Source organism: Microtus oregoni, unplaced genomic scaffold, assembly GCF_018167655.1.
Source record: "Microtus oregoni isolate MIOR12 unplaced genomic scaffold, Mior012 000020F_ref0000438, whole genome shotgun sequence".
Classification (NCBI taxonomy): Eukaryota; Metazoa; Chordata; class Mammalia; order Rodentia; family Cricetidae; genus Microtus; species Microtus oregoni.
The window spans coordinates 39,489,927-39,508,009 of NW_024543079.1; the positions used below are offsets into that span (position 1 = coordinate 39,489,927).

Here is an 18,083-nt window from a genome sequence, read left to right on the forward strand (position 1 = left end):
GACTAGATTATTTCTCAACTCACTCTTAACCGCACATGAACATGTTCTGTATTTATTCTTGACTATCTGGACTCTAAAAAATTATTTTTATGCATATGCATGTGTGTGAGACTGTGTGGGTGACTATGTGCATGGAGAATTGTGGTCTCCTCATTTGTTACCTTTGTTACCTGTGTATGCCACAGCATGCACGTAGAGATCAGACGCCAACTTGAGGAAGTTGGTTTCCTTTCCTTTTACCTTGTGGATTCTGGGAATGGAACTCGTAAGGTCAGCCTTGGCGGCAAGTGCCTTTACCCTGAGTCAGCTCACCAGCTAAGCACTTTCTGTTATTTAAGCAAAGCAAAGATTCGCGACTCTCAGGACCCAAGAAGGCTCAAGTAGTTCTAGTCACAAAATTGTCAAGTTGAGCCTGGCACGGCATTTATGAACCGTCTCACTAGAACGGAAATGGCACCTACACTAAGGCTCTCTAGAAGGCTCGCTGGAAGTGGGAGGAACGGCCCGTGCCGGGGGGCGGGACTTCGTATCCTAGCAACGGCCCCAGCGATTGGCCAGTTCTCCCTCAGCCGAGGCCAATGATCAGGCGCGCTGCCAACGCTCGGCGTAAAGACTTCGACTGCGCGGGGGATTCGAATCGGAGTGAGCGCCACTAGTGTGGCGGTGGCTGGTTCGGTGTTTTGCCGCACCGCGCTTTCTCTCGTCATGGAAGATGTCTTTCGGTGAGTGTCCCGGTGGAGTGAAGGCGCGAGCCGAGCCGAGAGCCGGCCAGGACGGTTGAGGCCGGGGCCCTCAGCCGGGCTTTCTCCTCAGCGGCTTCCCTTGGGAGTTCGCCCTCCATGCCTCCGCCATGGTGGCGGCCTCCGGGTCGCTGGGGTCGAGTGGGGGCTGCAAGCTGCAGCCGGCTGCCGTTATGTGGGCCGGGATTTGGGGGATTTGGGGCAGTTTGCCGGAAGGACCTTCAGGGCGGTCGGAAGTGACACGCGCCTTTTCCACGGGAAGCTCCCTCTGAACAGACGCCCCGCCCCCAAGTCCCCAAAGCTCGTGTGGTGGAGGTTTTAGGAGAAAATTTCAAAGTCTCTTAATAAAAGTGCTAGTTAACTCGGGGAAGAATTTACTATTTCTTGCTTACCTGCTATGTTGGGGAAAAAATTAAAGCTGAAGTTTATGAAGAAATGCTTGTTGTCAGAGCCATTTGTTTCTATCTGCAAGCAGATTTTTAAGTTCCCACACTGATTGCTTTTTTTGTTGTTTTTGTTTTTTGTTTTTGCCTTAAATGACTTACCAGCCTGTGATGTAAAACTATTTTTAAAAACTGTTAAATCATGTTACAGGAAATAAAATTTTATTTTTTTTTAATCAGCCCTTTGGGTATCCAAAGAATAAGATAACCCCAAATCTGTTGGCGTAGGGCAATTTAATTTTTAATCAGATCAACTAAATATTCTCTTTTGAAAGCCTCTCCCCATTAAAAGAAAGAAACAGGTATCTTGACCTTTAAAAAGCTAGTTTATTTTAATGATGAGGTGTTTTAGTATTAAGTTACAGTGTGTCTAGGCCATTTTCCCAGGGAGTACGTTTAGTGTGAGGCTATTAAATGTTTGCTTTCGACAATAGTTGTATTCTTATTTTGATAAGCAATAACTTTCAAAGACAAAAGTCATGGTGCTGACAATTCAGACATGCCGAAAAGAATCCAAAATATGTTCCTTTAAGTAGAAAAGTGAAATTCCTAGAGATAATTAAACAAATACATTTCTAAAACATGTACTACTTCTGTCAGTGAAATTATGAAAAAGCCATTGCTGTCTGTAGTTTCTCTGAATAGCCATTTCATTATGCTAGTAAGTTATATTTCGAGACTGATTTTTCTGGTCATTTCTGCAAAAATACTACTTTTAAATTCTTTTTCCCCTAATCTTATCATTTCTCAGTTTAAAAGCCTATGATTGTTTCTCACCTTGACTCATACCCATCTTCCCTCTCTGAAATTTTCCACGGTCTAGTCTCACCCTGGCGCACTGAGACTCTGCTAGAGCTTCCTAACTGATTCCTACTTGTATTGCCACCCCTATTCCTGTCTGTGGAAAAACACAAACATCTTAAGATGCAGATAGAACGTGGCCCCTCTTCTGCTCAGCACACCTGGTACATCAGCTTTGTCCCTCCGGTTCTGTCAGCCTTGATGATTTCCCTCACCTGGCTGTGGTAGCTCTAACACTGATCACACGTCACTCCCTTAGAAATAGCTTTTACTCCGCACTTACTCCTTAGCTTGCCCACAGCTTTTCCTTTTTATTGCTTCATGAAACATGGCACTATTTTTGTTATTGTTTGTTTACCCCAAACAAACTGAGCTCATTGGAATTTGGTTTGCTTGGCTGACTTCTTAAGCTGTGGTGGGATGTTAGGGAAGTAAGAAGAGCAGAGTGGGTGTTTACCAGCCCTGTCATCATGTTCTTTTCCTCTGGGACAGCATCTCTGGGGCTGTCACACCAAAGGAGAGGCTTTCTTTGGATCTTATTCTCACCCCCTGTCTTATCTGTGCTCCTGAGAAATGAGGGGAAGGGCCTGAGTAGACCTGTCTAGGTCCCACTGGGTTGCAGTGACGTTGGGGATCAATGAATCTAGATAGACCTGGGGGCAAATACTGCTTCTGATTTCTCTGAACACGTCTGAATGATTGTTCTTTTATGTGATGTTTGGGTTATATTCAAGATCCCATTTTCAGGCATATAGATGGCATAATGTAGAATCAAATGTGTCTTTGGTTTCTAGGAATTATTCCTAACCTCTCATGTATGTACTTTCTGTTCTAGCATATTTGAAGCCCATATGCAAAGCTACCAGGGCAATGACCCACTTGGGGAATGGGAAAGGTTAGTGTGTGTTTGTTTGTTTGTTTTCTTTTAAACAAAGGAACCATATGCTACCCTGTGGAAAACTAATATTCATATTTTTCTAGCTTTATAACGTGGGTAGAAGAAAATTTTCCTGACAATAAAGAATACTTGATAACATTATTGCAACAGCTAATGAAGGAATTTTTAGATGAGAAGAGGTACCACAATGACTCAAGATTCATCAATTATTGTTTAAAATTTGTGAGTATAATTTCAGGTAGATAACTAAATATATGTTTTACTTTTGGTCCCCCTCCCTTGTTAGAATCATTTTAGACTGCCTTTTCCTATCAATTTCTTGGTTACAGTCATGAATTTTTAGAAGTTACATAGTCAGAGATATGTATTTTAAAGCCTTAGCTTCCGAAATATTGAGGAATCAGTGATATAATTTTAAAATTCCTCTTTATTTTGTATATGTGTGTTCCAACATGAGATAGGAACAGAAAGTTAAACGAATTGTTTGACTTTGATACGAAATGTGGTTGAAGCTGGTTGTGGAGGCTCACACCTTTAATCCCAGCACTTGGGAGAAAGAAGCAGGCAGATCTCTGCTCAAGACCAAGACTGGTCTACATTGTGAGTTCCAGGCCAACCAAGGCTGTATATCAAGACCCTGCCTCAAAAAGAAAAAAAAAGGAAAGAAGAAATGTACTTGAGAGAGGGAAAATATAAACTCTTGGATCCTAAGGTCTCTGGGAGTTTAACTCAGACTTATAGTACAGAAGGAGAAGGTAGTCTCAGCCTTTATGCTTATATTATGGCTTCTGGTTTAGTGTTTTCATGGGATTCCTGAGTGTTCTAACAAGTGGGTCTCTGACTCTCGTGCCTTCTCTTGGTTTGTCTTGTCCAGCTTTGACGTGGAGTGTCAGGTCTCACGTCCAGGAGTAGTTGACCAACAAATAAAGGACTCCACAATTTTTGGTGTGCTTTTATTTGGTTACGGTTTGGGGTTTTTTTGTTCTTTTTTTTTTCTTTCCTTTTTTGTGTTTTTCTTTTTAGTCATTGATATATTTTGTTTTGTAGGTTTGGGGGTTTTTGCTGTTGTATTGGGTTTTTGTTTTGTTTTTTGAGGAAGAACTTAAAGTTGTATGAGCAGGGAGGAAGAGAGGATCTGGAAGGGCTTAGGGGAGGGGAAGAATATGATCAAAATATATTTAAATTTAAAAATTGTTGCAAACAATACAAATATAATAAACAACACGTTTTTAAAAGAATTTGAAAATTAGTTAAGATTTGTACATCATGTACTACAGGTAGAATAACCCCTAGTGGGAACATGTTTTTAATTAAAATATTGTTACCAAGTCCAGGTGGTGACTGCACGTGCCTTTAATCCCAGTACTCAAGAGATAGAGGCAGGCGGGTCTCTCTGTGTGTTCGAGACCAACCTGGTCTACAGAGTGAGCTCCGGGATAACCAGAACTGTTTTCACAGAGAAACCCTGTCTTGAAAAACCAAATTTAAATAATAAAGAAAATGTTATCAGCTATTTAAAAAAGAGGATAGAACTTTTTCAATTTAATCTGAAATGAAAACTTGGGGCTATGAATTCTAGTAGTAAAATCATATGGAATAGATAAAGTGAACATGAAATTGTTCCTTAAATTATAAAATACTATAATTAAAGGCACCCTGTGGAACTTGAGTAACCTCAGGTTAAGACTAAAGCAATATTTCATGTAATAAATCATTGTAGACCCTACTATTTGGGGAAATACTGTCATAATCCTTTAATATCAAGGAAAGAGATGATTTTTAGATTCCCCAACTGAGAACAACATATGTCTTTACCTATACAATATATTCCTAGACTTTCGTGGAGACTGAACAGTGTAGGGCTGACTGGGTTCTAGGACAGACCTAGCCTAGCAGTTTGGTTGTCTTGTATTGATAATTATTGTCATGTTATTCATAATTATGGAATAGAGGAACAACATGTAAATGATGTACAATGTGTGGTCTGAATAATTGGTATATAACCTCTAATATTTATCATTTCTTATGTGTTGAAAATCAAAACCCTCTCTGTTAGCAATTTTGGAATATAATTATCAACCATAGTTTCCTAGTAGAAGCCGTTCTCCCTGTCCTAGCTGTCCCATATCCATTAATCATCTCTGTGTACCTCACTGTTTTTGTGTGATTCTGCTCTGGGTTTCTGTAGGCTGAGTACAACAGTGATCTTCATCAGTTTTTTGAGTTTCTGTATAACCAGGGAATTGGAACCAAGTCATCTCCTCTCTATATAGCCTGGGCGGACTATCTGGAAGCCCAGGGAGCGCTGCAGCATGCCAGTGCTGTTTTTCAGAGAGGAATTCAAAACCAGGCTGAGCCTAAAGAACTAATAGAGCAACGATACAGGTAGTGTCAAAATATATAACTCATCTTTTCCTTCATGTGTATTTTTGTATCTGTCTACTTTAAATAACTCTAAGTCATACTGGATATGTGTTATAGATCTGAATGAAGATGTAGAGCTTTATACTGTTCTTAGGATGGTGTGTGACAGATTTTATAATGTCACTCTAGACTGCAGAATTGTGAGACAACACAGGACATCACGTCAGAAGAAAGACACATACAAGAGACAGAGCAAATTTTTCCCTCAGAACAGCCCATTAAGTCATAAATAGAGTTGTCCATTCATGAAGACAGACCTCCCTTGAGTTTTCTATCTTGATTTCTTTGCGATATTGTAATTGTTTCAGATTATAAAATATGTGAAGTAGTAGTTGAACATTTTTTTAATATTTATTTATTTATTATGTATACAATATTCTGTCTGTGTGTATGTCTGCAGGCCAGAAGAGGGCACCAGATCTCATTACAGAGGTTGTGAGCCACCATGTGGTTGCCGGGAATTGAACTCAGGACCTTTGGAAGAGCAGGCAATGCTCTTAACCACTGAGCCATCTCTCCAGCCCCGTAGTTGAACATTTTTGAGTTTTAACATCTGCATTCTTGGTTCATGGACCAAGTAGATGTATGTGCTTGATGAATTTGAAAAATATTAACATAAACTGTGTAAAAAGAGGACTTTTCTAATACATAATTTTATTTCTGTAGTTTAAAGCAACTTTGAAATTAAGTTTTTCATTTTCTGTCTTTATTGCTTGTTATATTTTGTTTCCATTTCAACATAGATGTATATTAAACTGTAAAATTAAAATATATATTTATATGTTTTCTATTATTATTTAGTCTATTCCAGGCACGTCTTACTAGAACCCATTTGCCAGCTCAAGGTAAAATAATACTTTTCTAAAATGTCTAGATTGCTGAAAATTTAGTCTGTAATTTTTGCATTAAATGTTTTTTGTTTTGTTTGTTTAAAAAAAAAAGGCCTCATATAGTATTTATTGAAAACCAAAAGCCAAGTTACTGTTTTGGGTAATAGGAAGACACTCTGATAATAATCTCACAAAATAACTTTGGATAGCAAGGGGACTGTGTCTTAGCACCGTAATAGAGCAAACCTGCAAGCAAAGCTTAATGAATTTACCTCAAAAAATGATAAGCCTATATCTAGATATAGTGTAATGGCACATACCTATAATCCCAGCACTCAGAAGGAAGGCTAACAGAGAAGGAACATAAGTTTTGAGGATAGCCAGGGCTACATAGAATATACTGTCTTATTTAACTTTATTTTGTGTCTCTTGGTATGAAGGTGTCAGATCTCCTGGAACTGGGTTAGAGACAGGTGTGAGCTGTATGTGAGTGCTGGGAATTAAACCTAGGTGCTCTCTGTAGGAGCAGTCAGTGCTCTTAAAATCGCTGAGCCATCTCTCCAGCCTCCCTCCCCCTCCAGTATGCTGTCTTAAAAAAGAAAAGAAAAAATCATCCTCAAGAGAGGATATGCTGGATTGCTCATCTTTCCAGAATTGAATCAAGTGGGCGTAATGTAGCTTTTTATTTACCGTTTTTGTTTTGATTTAACTGGGAGCTGATTTTATTTAATTTTTTCTAATTTTTATTTAAATAATGATTTTTTTAATATTTTACATATCAGCCATTTTCCCTCCTCTCCTCCCATTCCCTTCTCTTATCCATATACCTGCCTCCTTCCCATCCATTTCTCCATCTCCATTGAGAAAGGTACAGACCTCCCATGAGCTTGCACAAAGCATGGCACATCAAGTTGAGGCGGTATCAAGTCCTCCCTTTATGTAGAGGCAGGGCCAAGTAATCTAGCATGGGGAATAGGTTACCAAAAGCCAGCTAAGCACCTGGGAGAGGTCCTGCTCTCACTGTTAGAAGCCTTACTAAGAGACCAAGCTTCATGATTGTCGCATACATGCAGAGGGCCTAGGTCTGTCCCATGCAGGCTTCCTGACTGTGGATCCAGTGTCCATGAGCTCCTGCAAGCTCAGGTCAGCTATCTCTGTTAATTCCCCTATCATGACCCCCCTGTCTAGTACAATCCCTCCTCCCTTCCCTCTGAAAGACTTGGAGCTTAGCACAGTGCTTGTCTGTGGATCTCTGTCTTCTCTGCTTCCATCAGTTACTGGATAGCGTATCTCTGATGGCAATTAAGGAAGTCACCAATCTGCTACAGTAGATGGATAGTTCAGGCACCCTCTCCACCACTGCTAGGAGTCTTAGTTGGGGTCATCCTTGTGAATTCCTGGGGGTTTCCCTGGCTTGGGGTTTTTCCCTAACCCTGAAATGGTTCCCACATCAGGATGTCTCTTGTTACTCTCCCCTCTCCATTCTGCCTCCTACTGGCCTCCTGCACACAGCCCACCTAACCTGCTCCCTCTCCATCCCTCCATACCCCCAACCCCGTCCCCAGTTTACCTAGGAGGTCTTTTCTACTTCTCCTTCCCAAGGAAATCCATGCATCCCTCTTTGGGCCTTCCTTGTTATCTAGACTCTCTAGGGCTGTGGATTGTAGGTTGGTTGTCCTATACTTTATTCCTAATAACCACCTATGAGTGAGTACATACCATGTTTGTCTTTCTGGGTATGGGTTACCTCACTCAGAATGTTTTTTTTTCTAGTTCTAGCCATTTGCCTGCAAATTTCATGAGGTCATTATTTTTTACAGCTGAGTAATACTCTATTATATAAATATATTACATTTTCTGTGTCCATTCTTTGGTTGAGGGGCATCTAGATTGTTTCCAGGTTCTGACTATTATGAATAATGCTCCTATAAACATAATTAACCAAGTGTCTTGTGGTATGATTGCGCATCCTTTGGGTATATACCTAAAATTGGTATAGCCCGGTCTTGAGGTAGATTCCTAAGAAAACGTCATATTGATTTCAAGAGTGGCTGTACCAGTTTGCACTCCCACCAGCAATGGAGGAGTGTTCTCCTTATTCCACATCCTCTCCAGCATAAGCTATCAACAGTGTTTTTGATTTTAGCCATTCTGACTGATGTAAGATGGTATCTCAGAGTCGTTTTGATTTGAATTTCTTTGATGTTGAGCAATTCTTTAAGTGTCTTTTGGCCATTTGTGAGTCTTTCATTGAGAATTCTTCTATTTAGATCTGTACCCCATTTTTAAAATTGGATTATGTGGTATTTTGAAGTTTAGCTTCTTGAGTTCTTTATGTATTTTGAAAATAAGCCCTCTGTCAGATGCAGTGTTGGTGAGGTAATGATGCCATTACCAATAGTCACTGTCATCTTGTTTAAAATAACCACTTAGACTTTATATTCCATCTAGATAGTATCTTAACTTCTTAACTTTCTCTAATATTTTTCTTAGCTGAAAATTAGTCCATTTCTGAGACAATTTAAAATGGATTGATTTTTTTAAAGTAATTTTTGTATTTATGTGTTAGATGTTTTATTTTATATGTATGAGTGTTTTACTTGCATGTATGTCTACATTGCATACATACCTATTATCCACATTCCCTGAAACTAGAGTTATGGATGACTGTGAACCACCATGTGGGTGCTGGGACTTATACTTTTGTCCTCTGTAAGAACAAATGCTCTTGGGCTGGAGAGATGGCTCAGTGGTTAAGAGCATTGCCTGCTCTTCCAAAGGTCCTGAGTTCAATTCCCGGCAACCACATGGTGGCTCACAACCATCTGTAATGAGATCTGGTGCCCTCTTCTGGCCTGCAGACGTACACACAGACAGAATATTGTATACATAATAAATAAATATTAAAAAAACAAAGAACAAATGCTCTTAACTGCTGAGCCGTCTCTCCAGCTCCAAATAGATGTTTTAAATATAACATACCGAAAGAACAGTGGAATGTATTGTGTGCTAATTTTATTTAATGTTACTTTTCACTTATAGCTGCAACCTCGGAACCTCTGCATAGTGCACAGATTGTAAACCAAGTCATGACAACAAAGTCAAGTCCAGGAAAAAACTCACCCTGTGTTCCTAAGAGTCTGGTAACAAGAACATTTATTTGTATGTTGTATAGAAATAAGGAATGTTATTGGACAGCCATTCTGACTGTCTTTTATGTTTGCCTTTGCATCTTATTCCATTGACCCTGTCTGCTGGGACTGACCTCCATTTCACCACCACTCCATGGCAGCTCTGAGCCTTTTCATCTATCTTTGCTCAACTCAAATATAACTTCTTGTCAAACCTAAGGACCCCTACCTGCCACACAAACACTGTCCGCAGTTTCTTTCTTTTTAATACCCTCTGTTTGTTCTGCTGGCTTCTTTGTAGGCCCAGGAAATTCCTATTTTGGATCACATTTGATGGTTTTTGAGCCCTGCTCTAGAAAAAAACCCAGAACCTCAAACATTTATGCTCATAACCTCAAAACAGAACTCTAGCATTTTCAGGCACTTCTTCTCTACTCTACATTCGACACCACTCTTGATATCGTATGTCTCGTCTGTTTACCACTTAATTTTTTAATGTGATTTTTAAACTTTATTGTTCTCAAATTTGGGATGTGTCTATCTCACTCTCATAGCTATAAAAAATAAATATTATTTCTGCAACACAGCAGAAGATAATCTTATCATTTTTGCTACCAACCATTACATAGGTAACTGCATCTTTCTCTGCTGTTTCCATGGGGGAAAAGTAGCTTCCTACTTGTGCCTACTTTTCATCCCTGTAAATATTTTTGACCCATCTACATCTCTTCTGCTTTGCTTGCTTGTAAACATAAAAATACTCAGATCTCTTCTTCAGCTTCATGTTTCTTAGCATCTTTCTCTTTCATAGGACAGTCGTTCTTTAGGACTTTTTTGTAGTTTAATCCCATGTAAAGACATCTGTTTTGCTAATGCACACATTCCTAGAAGTAGAACATGCATGTCTAACTTTGATACAGATTGTCCCAGTTTATATCTTACAGTGTTTGCCACCCTCTTTCTACTACTCTAAATTTACAGACAGATCAATGAGTGTTACTTCTGGTCATATTCCCCAGTCCTAGCTCATTGTATGATATCTGTGAAATATCAATGAATATTTGTTTAGTAGGTTATTGCTACTATTGGGAATTTCTGAGAGGAAAGCAACAGAAGGAAATTTTTTTTTAATTTTTTATTATTTATTTATTTATTAAGAATTTCCACCTCCTCCCATCTTCCCATTTTCCCTCCCACTTTCCCCACTCCTCCTCCCCCTCACTCTCCAGTCCTAAGATAAGTCAGGGTTCCCTGCCCTGTGGGACATCCAAGGCCTTCCCCCCTCCATACAAGTCTAGGAAGGTGAGCATCCAAACAGACTAGGCTCCCAAAAAGCCAGTACATGCAGTAGAATCAAAATTCGGTGTCATTATCATTGGCTTCTCAGTCTGTCCTCATTGTCAGCCACATTCAGAGAGTCCGGTTTGATCACATGCTCATTCAGTCCCAGTCCAGCTGGTCTTGGTGAGCTAACATTAGATCAGTCCCACCGTCTCCATGGGTGGGCGCACCCCTCGCGGTCCTTACTTCCTTTCTCATGTTCTCCCTCCTTCTGCTCTTCATCTGGGCCTTGAGAGCTCAGTCTAGTGCTCCAATGTGTGTCTCTGTCTCTATCTCCATCCATCACCAGATGAAGGTTCTCAAGGATCCCATCATCCATCTCTGTCCTTAACAATGTTCTTAGGCCACTTGCATTACTTGTCTTTCCATATCTGTGATCACAATACAGACTGAAGGATGGTGAGACTCCTTTCTTCTCCTCTCAGATGGATCTTCTGGTACAGGATCAGGGCCACTTGCTGGCCAGGGACCTCACAGACAAAAGGACTAGCTTGCTGCTTGCAGACTCAGTGAAACAAAGGAACTCCTGCCCGGTTGCATTCACCACCCTGTCCCAGCCCCCAAACAGGCTGAGCTGGGGGATCTTATGACCCCGAAGAAGGAAAGGGGTTCCTGGGAGCAAGCTGGGATGGGATAGGAAGAGAGAGGCAGGGGAAAGAAGCCCCTGCAGAATGACCAGAAAGTTTAGGGGATTGAGGAATGTCTGTACTCCCTTTCTGGGGCTTCTGCCGGCCAGTCATGAACACATTCATCCCTCCGATGGGTTTTGTGGTACAGGATCAGGGACCTTGCAGACAAAAGGTGGAAATTTTATTTTCTTAAATTTAAATTAATTGTTTTGTTTGGGGGGACCTCAGTTTGAAAAGCTAAGTAAAAATAATGCCAACTAAAGCTCCAACTATTAATAGTTTTCATAAACATGTAAATCTACTTGCGTTTAAGAGGCTCCTTTCCAGGGAGCATTTTCAGATGAATTATGAAGTAATTTGTGTGAAGGTTTCTCATTGGTAAGTGAATGCTCATGTTTGTTTTCTGTCTTGTAGGGCTCAGAATGTTCTGGTGTGACACAATCCTCTTGTGATAACAAGTCAAATATGCAAGTACAATGAGTACATTATTACTTAAGTTCCCTTCAAGTTACTTTAGTGCACTGTTGTAAGTGGTGTCTTTCTCCCCAGTAAGGAACAAAGAGTGATCATGATTTCCAAATCAGAGTGCTCTGTCAGCTCATCTGTGGCACCCACGGCTGACACTCAGCAGGTTGTTATGTACTGCAAGGAAAAGCTTATTCGTGGGGATTCAGAATTTTCCTTTGAAGAACTAAGAGCCCAGAAATACAATCAACGGAGGAAGCATGAACAGTGGGGTATTTGCACTCTTATATCACGCTTTTTTGTATGTGTCTTTTTAAATGATGAGTAATCACATAACTGAATGAAAAGACAAGAGAATGTCTTGAGTTTTTCTCAGAAGCCTAGAAGTCTTTGTTAGACACTAGCCTCGCAGCATGCTTTTCCACAGGCTCAATTGCCGAACTGATAATACCACTGACAGTTGAAACAGCGCTACAGTAAACATCCTTACTGGTGTTTTCTTTGCATAAGTGAAATGGATAGTGTTTCCATATCATCTATGTGAATTTGAATCTCTATATACAGTAGTCCTAAATTTGTAGAGCATTCATTTGCTCTTTGAAAGGATTTAATTGAGAACTGAGGTTAAGAAGAGATTTTCCAAGTTTGCATCTACTTTAAACAAAACATGTAGAAGTAGTCTTCTGATCAGCATGACAAAGTTATTTATGTTTATGGAACAAATACTCTTTGTTCCTCATAAGAAAATGTACCTTTGCACTTGGTTTTTTACTATAACGTAGGTCTTAGAGACAGGAAAACGAACCTTTGTTCTCCACTCAGGGTTCTGTACCCTCTAGGTTATTTGGACTACGTCTACCATGTGAACCTTTTCTTCATTATCTTTTTAAAGATTTGTTTATTTAAAGTTATGTGTGATGGGTTTGTGCATATGAGTACAGTGTCCCTACAGGCCAGAAAAGGGTGGTAGCTGCCTGATAGAGGTGCCAGCAACTGAGCTGAACTTTGCAAGAGCTCTCCTAACTACTGAGCCATTTTTATCCCTATGTTCCTTATTTTTATATTTACCAACCATAGAGAAAAGTCAATATTTGTGGAGGACCCATTTTGAGTTGGCCATAGATAGTTTTCTTTCATGTGCCACAACTTACAGTCTCAAGGCAGACTGATTTGTTTGGAGTGTGCCCATATTTGATGTTTATTGGAAATAGAACTATCCAAAATTTTGTTGAAACTCTGACCTTGTACATTTTATTTCCTAAAGAGGAGACGCTGGAAAGGTGGCTCAGCATTAAGAGCTAGTATTGTCTTTGCAAAGGACCTGAGTTCAGTGCCCAGCACCCATTTTAGTTGACTCACAACACCCTGTAACACACAGCTCCAGGGGGATCCAACATCTCTAGCCTCTGTAGGCACCATCACATACATGTACACACATACACACACACACACACACACACAATTAAAAGCCACCAAGTATGACTATCTCAGTTCTAATCCTAAGACAACATGGTAGGAGGAGAGAACCAGCAAGTTGTTCTCTGACCTCCACATTCATATCTCCCTTGGGATTTGTGCCCTTTAATACTTTAATATTTTTTTGAAAAGTGCCTAGAGTTACATTTTTTAAAATCTGAAGTGGGGAATAATAGGAGATTGAGAGATAGCACAGTCAGTAAAGTTCTTGCCATGCAATAATGAGGAGTGAGTTTGATTCCCAGGAATCACATTAAAAAGACAAATGTGATGACACACTCTTTTAATCACAGCACTCAGTTAGCAGAGGCAGCCTAGACTACTCCTGGGGATTTTTGGAGCCATATATACATGTGCACGTAAACACAAGCACATATACAAATATGTTACAAAATAATTTAAAAAAATGAATGGATAACCATTTTCAAGTAATTTACAGTACAGTATCATTATTTTATAAGAAGTGTTCAGTATTAGAATACCATTGCTAAATATTATTGATCACATAACAGGTTTTTGTTGTTTATAACATGATAACCTATATTTAATAGTAACAGTGGTGAGGACAGGTAAAGATTTCGATTAAAAGGTGATGTAAGTTTCAGTTCTAAAATCAAAAAAATATGGAAAGTTTTGATTTAAAAAGTATCCTAAATTGTGAACATTTGCTCATTTTGCATATAATACTCTGATGAAATTTTGAGAGCAAACCGTGCTTTTTTTAATGTTTTTTAAAGTTAGTGAAGACAGACATTATATGAAAAGGAAAGAAGCCGGTGCCTTTGAAGAGCAACTGTTAAAACAGAAAATGGATGAACTTCACAAGAAATTGCATCAGGTGGTGGAGTTGTCTCACAAGGACCTGCCTGCTTCCCAGAACAGGCCTGACGTACGTTCACGTTCTTCACTACTGTAGCTTATCCCTAATGCTACTAGCTGTTGCCCTCTGTGCCTGTTTCTGTAGTTATTCTAGTTTAGCTAGGAATCATACCAAATTTTAAAATAATTTGATATAGAAAGATATATAAAATTTGGAATTAGCCAGACTGTGGTGGTGCACACTTTTAATCCTAGCACTCAGGAGACAGAGGCAGATAGATCTCTGTGAGTTCAAGGCCAGTCTGAGCTACAGAATGAGTTCTAGGATAGCCCTATATAAAAAAACCCTGTCTCGAAAAACCAAAAGAAAAAAAAAAGAAAAAGAAAATGGATTGAGCAGTGAATAATAATAATATTCAAGACAGGGCTTCTCTATGCAATAGTCCTGGCTCTCCTGGAACTTACTTTGTAGACCAGGCTGGCCTTGAACTCACTGAGATCCCCCTGCCTCTGCCTCCCAATTGCTGGAATTAAAGGCGTGTGCCACCACTGCCCAGCCTGAGATACTTAAATACTAATATTATAGATGCCAATTTGTTTTTCAGTGGTTAAAATTATAAGATGCTGGGCTTGAGTGGTATTTTAGCCAATAGAGGTATTTGCTGTATAAGCCAGATGGCCTGAGTTTGATCCCAACAACACATATAAAAGTCAGATATAGTGGCACACATCTGTAATCCCAACTCTCATACAGAAATTTTCTGGTTGCTTGTGAGCCAGCTAGATCGGAATATGTGGTACAGAGAATTGAGACCTTAGCCCAACAAATAAGAGGGAACCAGCTCCTAAAAGTTGTTCTTTGACTTACACATGTATGCACCTACACACACACACAAATAAATAAATAAATAAATAAATATTAAAAAATTTAACTATAAGCTTTTAGTGTGTCCTTGTTTAAGAAGCTACAAGAAGCCATCACAGAGGCTAGTCTATTTTGTTGCTGTGCTTTGAAAAGCTGTAGTGACTGATTAATAATATTTTTGTTCAACATGAAAGGTTAATCCAGTATGCATGGGACCAAATACATGCTCCCAGCAGGAACTGAGGGTTCCAAGTCTTCCATCCATCAATCAGCAGACCTCAGAGAACTCAGGACAGAAACCACAGAATGCACCTTCGGTTCCTCATGTGGTAAATACTGTTAACAGTGCTTTGATGATCCCAGCTGCCAGCCAGCCAGCTCTTCCTGTTCCTGGAAGTGGCCAGTCAGTGACAGATTCCAGGTAAGCTAAATGTTGTCCTGGAGGGGATAGTGATATGCATTGCATGTATAATTTATTTTCATGATCTACAGTAATATATTGTATAAAAGATGAATGGTTCTTGTTTTTAAATTTTTGTTTGCTGAAATGATTCTCAAAATATTGGCCTTGAATCTTTCACACTTAATTCCACACTTCTTTTATACTGTTTGTTTACTTTGTACTTTTTTCTTGAATTATAAACGTCAAGCAGTTTCTCACTGTACATTCAGAATATATAACTGTAAACTGCAAACTGAAAGTACTTACTGTCTTTTACTACATACCTATAGGCACTTTTACTGGCCTGAAAGTTATTTGACATATGTTCTCATGTTTTCTTTGTATTCCTTCAGAAGTTATATGGGATGTGTGTTGATAATTCTGTGCCAAAATCTATCTCCCAATATTTTCCAGTACTGAAGGATTTTTCTAAGTTTCAGAAATAATAATTTCTTATTTGTTTTACATTTTTGTCTTTGGTTGTTCATTGCTTATCTTGCAATTTGATAGGAATTTGTAAAACTAAAAGTGATTTGTACTTTGCTTACCATTTTAATAAGGTTCCTTAAGAGAATTCTAGCAGGATTAGGCAGACGAGGTTGATTGCCCCAGTATGATTTAAAAGCAAGCTGTTATATAAGTGGTTTGATACCTTTTCCCTTCATCCTCACTGTTAATTTAAAATCTGGATATCACTAGTAGTTTCAGGTAACTAGTACAAGAAAGGTACTAGTTCCACTAACACACAGTGCCTGCAACTAGATCTTAGGCCTTTAATATAAACCATAAATGAAGTGCGTTTGAATTTGCGAAACCATCATTCTGTCCTGTCACATGGAGGGATGATTGTTATTGTGCTGAAAGGCAGATTCAATGGGTCTCACTAAAATGTCCAATGATTATCCTTATTTGAAAGAATTAATATTCTCAAAGGCAATAAATATTTTATTTACTTATACCATGGTCTTAAGCAATTTTATCCTCACCCTAACAGACTTAGCATTGTTGGCAATATTTTATTGTTTCTTGAGAGTTACTTAAAAATTCTAATATGTAAAGTGCTTTTATTCTTCAGTGTGTTTCAAGAGATTTCTCTTTCAGGTGTGTGAGTCAAAGTATTCATGAATTCATGCCACAGAGTGGACCAGAAACAAAAGAAGGTAGTGTTGCATTATAATTTTATCCAACTTGTTTGAGTAGTCTTGGTTTGCTCAGTGTCTGTATTGTGACTGTGGTGTAGGATGGCCTTACTCTTTAGAGGGTAAGAATGATGTTATAAAGCCTCAGACAGTTTTTGGTCAAAAATAGAAATTCATTAAAAAAAATAGAAATTCATTTCTTAGTAACATCTTCCTTTTTCAGAATCCTTTGGCATTTTTCTATTAAGCTTCTCAGTGTATTAATCTGAAAGGCATAGCTAATGCGTTAGATGGGAAAGGGGATTAGTTTAATTAGTATTATATTCTGTTTGGAACCACAGTGGAGGCATTTTCACAGAAGATAATTTTGTTCATTAAGTAATAAAGTCACAGTTTGGTAATTCACTTCCCCTCTTTCTGTGACTGGCATCCTTTCCACTAACAGTAGGAACGGGGCTATTTGAAGTAGAGACTTAATGCACCAAGACTTGGTTCACGCTGGCTAGATGCAAAGCATAGTTCTAAGTAGTTAGTGAGGCAGTCACAATGGAAAAGGGGAGGATTTCCATAGGAAAAGAGGTGTTAATATTAGGGTGGAGAGTTAGGTTTCAAAGAAGGTGGTTAGGAAGGATGGCTGGAGTAAGATTTAGTTGGGGGGGGGCTGGAAAGGGGAACTACTTACGCAGCAAACTCGGTGAACCTGGTTCAGATAGAATGAACAAGTGTAAAGCTTTCAGGCAGCAATATTCCTGTGTAAGCACTAAAGATGTCAGCGCTTCCAGATGAACAGGGGAAAAGAAAGAAAGTCTGAGCAAACATCAGCTGAATGAAATGAAAAACTTGCTTAAGATTCACAGCATAGTAGGAGGGAATGATTTACAATGTGATCATTCCCTCCTATATTGTGAGCTAAGGATTCTTTGCATGACAAAACTCCTACGTTGATGTAACCTTTATTTTTCTATAAAAGGACAGTTCTTGACCTTACTTCATGGTATTATTACAAAGATAAACATGAATATTTGAAAGCCCAATCAAAGATAATGGAAATAGTGATAATTATTATTGGTAAACTTTTAAATTGTAATTACTGTAATCGTGTGCCTTCTAATGTGTTCTGAGTGACATACTGATAGTAAGTACCTTTTGTCCCACTCCTTTGCTAGTGTGTGAAACAAATAAGGTTGCCAGCATTAATTCTTTTCACACAACTCCAAACACATCATTGGGAATGGTTCAAGCAACACCATCCAAAGTGCAGCCATCACCAACTGTGCACACCAAGGAAGCATTAGGTAAAATATTTTGTTTGTATGCAAATTAATAAAAACTGATTTGTAATCTTTGCCTGTTGACATATTTTTTTTTCTGTTTTATAAGGTTTCATCATGAATATATTTCAGGCTCCAACACTTCCTGATATTTCTGATGATAAAGGAGAGTGGCCTTCTCTAGATCAAAATGAAGATGCATTTGAAGCCCAGTTTCAAAGTAATGATTTATTTAGAAAACTATTAAGTACACAGTATCACAGGAAGTTGCTATAGATATTATCAAGATTTAGATGTGGCCCTGCCTTTGAATAGTGTGTCATGTAAGAGCAAGGAATGAATACATTTTGCATGTGACAGTTTGAAAAG

General features: G+C 38.9%; 1 protein-coding gene across 1 annotated transcript in view; it reads left to right on the forward strand.

Annotated features, from left to right (window-relative positions):
- The first annotated feature begins 613 nt into the window (after positions 1 to 613).
- The window catches only part of Bub1 (BUB1 mitotic checkpoint serine/threonine kinase), a 34,374-nt gene continuing 16,904 nt past the window's right edge, over positions 614 to 18,083 (forward strand). The window contains exons 1-13 of the mRNA XM_041670369.1: positions 614 to 722; positions 2,820 to 2,879; positions 2,966 to 3,104; positions 5,071 to 5,267; positions 6,108 to 6,151; positions 9,179 to 9,279; positions 11,652 to 11,704; positions 11,787 to 11,974; positions 13,916 to 14,067; positions 15,057 to 15,283; positions 16,406 to 16,464; positions 17,610 to 17,738; positions 17,824 to 17,934. Of these exons, the coding sequence (XP_041526303.1) occupies positions 706 to 722; positions 2,820 to 2,879; positions 2,966 to 3,104; positions 5,071 to 5,267; positions 6,108 to 6,151; positions 9,179 to 9,279; positions 11,652 to 11,704; positions 11,787 to 11,974; positions 13,916 to 14,067; positions 15,057 to 15,283; positions 16,406 to 16,464; positions 17,610 to 17,738; positions 17,824 to 17,934 (1,477 nt within the window). The 5' untranslated portion in view covers positions 614 to 705. The remainder of the gene's footprint in view (positions 723 to 2,819; positions 2,880 to 2,965; positions 3,105 to 5,070; positions 5,268 to 6,107; positions 6,152 to 9,178; positions 9,280 to 11,651; positions 11,705 to 11,786; positions 11,975 to 13,915; positions 14,068 to 15,056; positions 15,284 to 16,405; positions 16,465 to 17,609; positions 17,739 to 17,823; positions 17,935 to 18,083) is intronic.